Here is a 9164-nt window from a genome sequence, read left to right as displayed (position 1 = left end):
GATGGTTTGTCTAGATAAGAGCCTTCTTCCTGGGCTGGGATCGAGGTTTAGAGCTCTTTGAAGCTGCATTTAAACTGCACTGTGGAAGTTCAGACTCGCCGGCACCACTGAAGTCCACTATATACATCCTGAAATGTTTTCCTCAAAAACAAAACATCTTTTCTTTACAACTGAAGAAAGAAAGGCATGATCGTCTTGGATGACGAGGGAGGAAATTATCTGTAGATTTTTGTTCTGAAAGTGAACTTTAAAGCAAGCACAAAGATGATTCCGGTCTTTTTTCAGGGAGCCCTCGAGTGATCTTAATTAGCAGAGCAGACGCCCGGTTCTCACGCTAATCAACTCTGGAACAAAGCCCAGCAGATCTGAGCAAAACCCGAGAGACTTAACGCTGACGATTTTAGCAGCGCCGAAAATTTTTCCTGGAAACTCTGGCAGTTCTGAGAGTCCACTCCAGTGACGAGGCCGTCGTTACCTTTATGGGCTTTAATCAGAGTAAAAATTGCTGCATTTCTTTCAGCTTCAGATGGAGGTCGAGTCGATTCTAACCCACTCTTTCATCCAGCAAGCTGCCATTTGGAGAAAAGAGGCTTTATTTCCACGACGGCGTACATCAGAGCTGTGATCTCTAGATCACTGCTGCGGGATTTTATTAAGCGAGACGGAAAACAGGCGCCGGATTCGACTCGTACATTAATATCACGCCTCTGCCGTGTTCAAAAGGAGTCAGAGACGTCGGGCGGGAATATAAACGAGGGTTTAGAGCGCTCTTTTCACAAACGTAATGCTGATGGATGAGGGTAATTCCAGAAAATCCGTTTAGGCTTCGTGATATTAGAGGATACGCTAGAACGCTGCTGACGCTTTGCATCTCGTTGACGGGATAAAATATTGAAATAAAATTTGCTAAATATCATCAACAGAAAACTGCATCGTTAAGCAGAGCTGCTTGCCGGAGGCTTTAACTTATTAAGACTACAATTCCAAAATGTTTACGATCCGAGATCTCTGCCTCATTTTAAAAAAGGTCTTTTAAGAAGTTTTTTTTCTCCGAATTGTCAGACCTTCAGGGGATCCGTGTCATTTTCCCCCAAAATGGGACGTGATTACGGTGGGAACAATAAAAGAGAACGGATCATCAGTTAGCAACGAACATGAAGGAAGCGCTCGAACTAGCACTCTTCCTTACTCCGACTGGTTCGGTAGATACCACGTTATGTAAGGGAAAAATAAGGATTTGTTATTAGCACGAAGGAAACAAGGAAGTAATCAAACACTCTTGCAGTTACATAAAAATAATCAAAGTCGGAGTTACGGTGATACAATTTGGACACATTTTTCCAGGCAATGATGCGAAATGAAGCAGTCTGAGGAAAGTATCAGCGCACTGAACACCTCCGGCACATGGAAGACCGTTTGTTTTATTTATTTGTTTTGTTTCGTCTACGTACGTTTTAGAGAAATTAAATGTTTAAATCACGAAATAAAACACAATGCTCGCTTTTCCGTCTTGGTGTGTCGTTGTGTAACCAGTCAGCAACAACCGTACTTCTAGCCCCACCCACAAGAATTATTATTTCAAGCGTGTTCCAAAAACTATACAACCAGAACGTGTGGTAAATAGTAAAAAAAAAAGCAAAGCAAAGTGCCAAAGGTTCTGGTACTGTGTTCAGTGCAAAAATGGGCCTGAACACTTAGCGGACAAATTTTTGGTCAAACAGATTTCAACATCGACAGCCACCTGAATTCGTAGCAATAACTCCCTACAGGTGCGTCTTACCTTGGGCTCAGCCCGGAGCTCTTCTCCGCATTAGACACGCCTCCTCGGTTGTGGTAGGAGTCTCGGTCAGACTTCCTTTCTCTCCGTGATGAGGGAGCAGAAACAGAGATGGTGTGACCACGAGGTCTGTGTCCACTAGGTGACAGAGACCCTGGCTGGGCGCTGGGGAACTCCAGCTTCATCTTTGAAGCTGAGGAAGATGTGGATACACTGGCACCCAGGCTCTGAGGTCCTGCTGATCCCACACTCTCTCCGTCTCCTAGGGTGTCTCTCTCAGATGAACCCTGACCGAGTATGTTCTTTCCCTCAACCGGGCTCCTAGACCTGGGCAGATCTCCTGAACCTGTGGCTCTGGCAAAGGCCTCAGGCAAGGTCTGGAGCTCTGGGGAGGAGCTAGACTTGTTTAGAGTCTGCGAGTGAGAGAAGGGCAAGTCCGAGTCGGGAGCTCCGGGAGTGGAGAAGGTCAACGGGGGCTGGTCGATTGGGATGCCTCCCTCACTGACCTCCTCAAGGGTCGACTTGTCATCATCCTGACTGGAGGTGGAGGAGGACTGCAGAAAAATAACGGGGAATAAGAAAGATCTCAGCAGGGTCTGATTTATGCTTTTGGTCAGAGATCATTTTATATTTGTGGTGGAAGCAAACTTTCTGAATAACTAAATGTTTAATGGTTACAGGAGGCAGAAGTTACTTCTGTGTTAGAATGGCATCCAGACATTTTATGAATTAAATTTGACTGGAGAGTAATCCTTCTGAAATTGGATTGATTTGAGATTTACTGCAGTTTTCCATCTATTTCCCTCTTTGCTCCTGGCTCATATCTGAGATCTGCTCTATTGGGTATATCATGTAAATTATCTTGACATTTGCTGAACGACGTCTTCCAATCTCTGATGTCGCCCCTTGTTTCTATTTGGCCGCATCAAAGATGATTCTGTAGCAAAGCAATTTTTAAAAAAAAGCCAATTTTCATCCAATTTATTCACTGCCAATTCTCACTCCATTATCTAAGTCTTCATCTGTTGGTCGACAGCTAGGATTATGGAAGGTGGAACCTCGAATACAGTTTTTCCTCTTCTTCTGTAGGGAGTGTTGCTCATGTAATCACAGCTGGAGAAAACATTACATCAGGATTTGAACTCTCAACCTCCTGATTACTGAGCAAACGCCTTGACAGTTGCACCGCTCGTGAACCCTTCAAGTTTTAATAAGTTGAACCTTCAGAAGATGACAAAAGTTTAGTTCATGTAATACGTCAACCTCTTTGGCTCACAAACAAATTTTGGCTAGTGGAAGTTGGCACTTAAATCGATGGCGTTTGAGCTCAGATTTCTCACTGCAGAGAAGGTTGCAGTAAGTAACATCAACAACGGAAGACAGGGTTTATTTGTAATACTAAGAACAGAGTCCGGAAAAGTGTCTGATCTTTGCCTGCCGTCTTGTCTGATGGCTCTGAGGTTGCACTAGTCATGTAACATCCTGGAGATTAAACAACCGGCTTAAAAACAAACACATGCAATAACCCTGCAACTGCACTTGGATCACCTGAGCACACATACCCCCTGATTACTGTTCCCTCCTTCTGGTTGTTAACCTCCACCCACTTGCTGTTTAGACCCCGTCCACTGCACGGCTACTCACCCTGCTGAGCATGGCGTTCGAGGGCTTGAACATATCCGCGCTCATGTAAATAGGCTCCGAGGACGCGGCCTCCAATTCCATCTGAGGCGACTCGGGATCCGACTCCGGTGCCTTGCCCCGCCCACCTTCCTCCAACACTACCACAGAGTCTGTGAAGGAGGGTGGAGTCAAAAAAAAAAAAAAAAAAAAAAAAGGAAAGAAAGAACACTTGGGTTTAGAGAAAAAGGAAGCATTATTTTATAGACCAAGCCAAAGAAAAAGACTGGTGCTACACACACACACACACACACACACACACACACACACACACACACACACACAAGCGTTATAAGTCTCCTCAAAGGATCTAGACAGTTCTAGTGAAACAAGCTGGGAATTAGACGAGATTAGACAACCTTTTAATTGAAGAAATCAACCACACACACACACACACATACACCAGGTCACAGATGAGCAGTTTGACACTGATTTCTTCTTTCCAAAACATGCCTTTGGAAAAAAAAAAAAATATGGATGCTACAAATATATATGCAGTGTCCATATATATTTTTGTTCTCATTCCATGCTACAAGCAGCAGACCTCAAGACCAGACCTTGATTATTCGTTTTGGATTATCTGAAATATAAAGGTCAGGAGAGTTATACAGCTTAAGGGCCCAAAGAAGAAACTTTTTAATTGGCCACATCTGAGGTTATGGATATGGATTATATTAACAAGGTCTGAGCTCCAGCGCTGCTTTTCAAGTCACTCTCTCCAACAACGGTGATGGAATGTTGGGGAAAGAGAAGGTAAGGGAATCAGGTTCCAGTTCTGTGGGTGTTTCTCAATACACGTTCTGGTATGTTCGGTTGCCCGAGAAATACAAAACACAATAACAAATCCAAAAACAGAATAACTAATCCAAAAACAGACGAATCAGAAGGTAGGTATGGTTTGCGAATGGAATTCTTCCCTCTGATTGGATGAGACATCTGTCACTCAGGATATACAAGAAGTAGGAAATTGTGTATCTAACTTTATTTCTTGTACATGTGTGGAGTTCCGCCTTCACTTTAAATCTTTTAAAGAAAAAAACAAAGATATATATTTATCTTTATAAGAAAAGGGTTAGGGTTAGAAAATGGAGTTCATTCAGCGCTACTGTGATGAAGGACGTTCATATGGTCAGTGTGATGTTGGAGATACTGATAGCGTATCATGGAGTAAAGATTAGTTTGCGATCTCTAAAAACACCAGGAATGTTCCAGAAGACCAAACTATTCCAGATTAAAGGATGTAAGGAGCGCTATAAGAGCAGAGCTGTGTTCATACACACACCAATCCACTTTCTACTGCTGCAGATACTGCTGGACTTCCTGTAGATCCTGAGTGACCGATGTCTCGTCCAGTCAGACGTAAGAATTCCATTCGAAAGCTATACCTACCTTTTCCACTTTGTCCGAATTCTACTTGTGTTTTTTGGATTTGTTATTGTGTTTTTTGCACTTCTCAGCCACCATAGTTTTGTTCCTTGTTCCACACGCACACAGGAGAACGTCTCGAATCGACGCGAGTGCAGCAAGTGAAGCGAACACGCCATCAGTTTTGGGCTGCAGCATTTGTTTTATAGGTGTGAGCTGCTAAACTGTGCCAAAGAACAGAGCTGTAGCACTGCAGAAATGCTGGAGGTTCTGGAGATTTGGACGGATGAACAATATTTATATAATTATCAAGAAATTTATTCATCTTTGGCTTTGTGTTCTCCCTGATAGACCTGGCTTTTCATTACTACGCAGTTATTAAAGGATGGTTTACGTTATTTTGGAGTTTTGCGAGGATGTATTCTATCCTACGAACATTTTCGTTTATGACTAACCAAACAAACCGAAAAAATCTGGACATAACGCAGACTCGACAAACTAAACAAACAAACAAAAAAAACCCGAAGGTCTTAAGAAAAAAAACTTCCACAAAAGGTACTTCCTAAAGAATTCTCACATTTATTTCTTTAAAGATTCTACATAAAACCCTGCAATCTGTTTTTAAAAAAAAAACGGTTTCAAATAAACCTCCTGTGGAAACCTAGAGGAATTAACCATCCAATGACCCCTTGAGGAACCTCTTGAGATAAATGATCTGAGATAAAAGCTAAAATAAGATTAGCATCATCCTTTGCATCCTTTAGATTTCATACAAGAAATTTCTTCGTGGACCAAAGTGGAGTCCATTCCGGTATTGAGAAACAGCCGATCACCTGATTACATCTTCACTCCTGTTGGTTAGTTGGACACTGATTCTGATTGGTTGGATTGTTTTTCCTGTAACGGCATTTTCTCGCGCTCTCTCTCTCTCATTGAGTAGTGTTAATAGCAAAAAGATCTAACGTTAAAAAAAACACTCATAATGAAGTTCCAGGTAAGATATACCTGCCCAGGATATACTCCTATGTAACCTGCCTGGCTGATGGGAGGAGGAGAGAAAGCAGAGAGAGCCCACTGCAGCGACACATCCAACAAAAACAAGTCAACTTTAACCAAGAAGGGGGAAAAAAAAAATAATAATAACGATGCTGCGTGCAGAAACTGGGATGAAAACGCAATGTAAAAAATAATAACAAGACAACGTAAAGACACCGAGAGCGAAAAACAAAAATAAAAAAAACAGACAGTAGATGATGGCTGCAGTGAAGTGACCTTACACATTAGCCTGAGATTTTCACCGCTACATATATATGAGAGGTTTTGTAATTCCTACGACACTCGGCAGAAATAAACACTCCTCAGGATGTTAAAAACCACAACGACGAAGATTCCTTCTTTTCAACAGACTCTCTGCCTGAAGCAATTACTGAAAAGGGTCACGATTAGCTTCAGCGTTTAAGCATTTATGACTGCACTTTACATTAAGGTGTAAAACATCTAAAACATGCCTTTTTTTAGTATTCTAACTGAAACTTATTTAAATGATCATTTGTAAAAAAATTTAAAAAAAAAATAAATATATATATATACACAGAAAATTTTAACCATTTATTTATTTCTACATTTTCTTATTTTATTTTAATGAAAAATGTTATTATTGTTTACATAATCACATTTACAAAATTTTTTACTTTTTTTTTTTTTTTACAACTTTACCTTTTAAAACTTCTAATGGAAATTTCTGATGTTATAAAACTAACTTTTTCCTCCCTTTTGTAAATATGTGAAGTTTCCACATTACAGTTTTAAGTTTCTTGTTGATGGTTTGATGACTTTTAATCCACACTTTTAAACTACTGTAAGTTCATGATTTTACAGGAACTTGGAGGTTTTTATGATTTTAAAAAGTTAAGTTTCTTATTTTAAGGTTTAGCGAGTTTCCCTGAATTTCGAGAGATTTTTCACATTTATTTATGAGTCTTTCACTTTTGTTAATTTTGTTGTGATTTTTATTAAAACCTATGTCTCATTTGAAGGGAATTTCATGTTTTACAACTCTCAAATCAGTAAAGCTTTATTTAACTAAAAATACCGGCACTTTTTGATTAGAACTTCATTTACAGCAGTCAGATTTAGAGGCCTGTAATAAATTTAATCTTTAATTCAATTTTTTTTGTAATACTTTTGGTTTATGTTGTGTGCGGTGTGTGTGATGTGCTTCCTCACCCGTGTTGGCGCGCTGGATAAGGCTGGGTTTATGATGATGCTGGGGGGCATCGGATGGGGCAGAGGAGGCAGATGGAGCATCAGTCTGGGGTTCTCTAACCCCATCCATAGCCATGAGGACACTAGAAAGCTCCTGCAGGGGCATGTTTCCCAGCTCTGAGGAGAAGGGACTTGGCGGGTTCTCCAGACACATCAGCCAGCTGGTGTTTCCTGCAAACACACACGGCAGTTTAGCAATCATTTCACACTCGTTTCTGCAATCACAGATTTCTTGTATTCTCATATTAAGTCTGGTTATAAAATTTAAATTTATCCCTCAACGAGCAAGTGAAGAAAAACTCCCTGAGGCCAGAAGAGGAAGAAATCTTGCTAACGATATTCAAGTTATTCCACAGCATTTGCTTGAAACTGCATCCAGCTCTTCAGTAAACTCACACAAACTCAACCTCCATCTAAACACTAACATTATGGGGGTGGCCATGTTGGACAACTGGAATCACAGTTTAAGGTCACATTCAGGTCTCAACCCACTAAACCGGAAATGAGAAATTACCAGAAAAATTCCACTAATGATAATATAGTTCCATTTAGGTCCAAAGCAAAAGAAAATAAATGAACGAATGATGTCTTTGGACACTAAATGTGCCTTGGCTGATCAACCATATTTTGGATAAAAGGGAAAAACTTTTGCAAGAAGGTTTAGATGTCATACTTCATTTCTGAGAATAATGAGCATGTCCAACCGCTTAACTGGACCTTATTAAGGCTAATTAAGATGGACCCTCAGGCTAACTCGATCCTTTGCTTTCTAATGACAGCCAAGCTTTAGGTTTGCAATTAAAAACATGTCAGGAAACTGGCTGCAGATGGCATATTTACCATCTGACACTGAAGAATCTGATCAATGATCTAGAGGAAGCTTCTGCTTTTCCATATTTGTACAATTTTAGCTCATGAACTCAGACCTTTCTGAACTTTTCTTTCCATACAACCCCTTTTGGTCTTCTACTGTAATCCTAAAATACCTAATTTATCAAATTCATTTGTAAGCATCCAGTTACAGGGTCATACTGGCTTGATTTCTGACTTGCTGGCTTGATGTGATACTAGTCTGCCTGTCCCAGGGGCTTGATGTGATACTAGTCTGCCTGTCCCAGGGGCTTGATGTGATACTAGTTTGCCTGTACCGGGGGCTTGATGTGGGACTAGTCTGCCTGTCCCAGGGGCTTGATGTGGGACTAGTCTGCCTGTCCCAGGGGCTTGATGTGATACTAGTTTGCCTGTACCGGGGGCTTGATCTGGTACTAGTTTGCCCATCCCAGGTCGTGATCTGGTACTTGTCCTGTGGTTCTTTTGATTTCATATGAGACTAGCCTGATCGTACTTGGGGTTTGATCCAGGATTTGTTTGGCTGTATTTGAAGCTTGATTCAGGATTTGGCACTTGGAACATGACCTGGGATGTATTTCTCTGTGCATTGAGTTTGATGTGGGATTTTGTATTCTGGGCTTGATTTGGGATTTTGTCTGTCTGTACTTGAGGCTTGACCATGGATTTCTTTGGCTATACCTGGGGGTTAATCTTGGTCTTGTCTATTCTTGGGGCTAAGTCTGTGACAAATTGACTGCACATGCCCACACACACACACAATTGTGTCCTATAAGTCATGGTCTAGTGCTGTGTTTTACTGACTTCCCTTAAACGTCAGGAGAAACCAGATGATTTGAACTTGAATCAGCACACACAGCTGTTTGCCAGCATTAGATAATGCATTCATAGTGAGAGAGACTATACCACAGAGATGCTCTCTCGCACAGTCGCACAGCCATAGAGTCATATCCACCCACACACACCCACAACCACAGCCAGATGCAAATAAAATATATAAAGGGAGAGTAAACAAAAGCAAAAACAAAAGGAGAGCAAGGGAACAAACAAACAGGAAGAAGAGGAAATGTTTGTGTGTAACTGTAAAGATAGAGAATGGGGTTGAGAAATCATGTGACCGAAGCCAAAGTGATGAGAGAGAGGGTGAAAGCGAGGAAATGAATTTGTTAAAAAGTTGAGCAGATAATACTCTGATGTGGGTCTGATGTAAAGGGTTTTCAATTTAAAG

The 9164-nt window shown here is 41.0% G+C and overlaps 1 protein-coding gene across 2 annotated transcripts in view; it reads right to left on the bottom strand.

Annotated features, from left to right (window-relative positions):
- tsc2 (TSC complex subunit 2) overlaps window positions 1-9164 on the bottom strand; it is a 45888-nt gene that overhangs the window by 16453 nt on the left and 20271 nt on the right. For both annotated transcript variants that reach the window (XM_058380204.1, XM_058380205.1), the window contains 3 exons: window positions 7049-7258; window positions 3422-3570; window positions 1781-2331 (listed from right to left, as the gene is read on the bottom strand). In XM_058380204.1, the coding sequence (XP_058236187.1) occupies window positions 1781-2331; window positions 3422-3570; window positions 7049-7258 (910 nt within the window). The remainder of the gene's footprint in view (window positions 1-1780; window positions 2332-3421; window positions 3571-7048; window positions 7259-9164) is intronic.

The sequence above is a fragment of the Hemibagrus wyckioides genome, linkage group LG26, assembly GCF_019097595.1.
Source record: "Hemibagrus wyckioides isolate EC202008001 linkage group LG26, SWU_Hwy_1.0, whole genome shotgun sequence".
In the NCBI taxonomy this organism is placed as follows: domain Eukaryota; kingdom Metazoa; phylum Chordata; class Actinopteri; order Siluriformes; family Bagridae; genus Hemibagrus; species Hemibagrus wyckioides.
The sequence above is the reverse complement of the archived record's forward strand: the minus strand, read 5'-3'. Positions and strand labels throughout refer to the sequence as shown.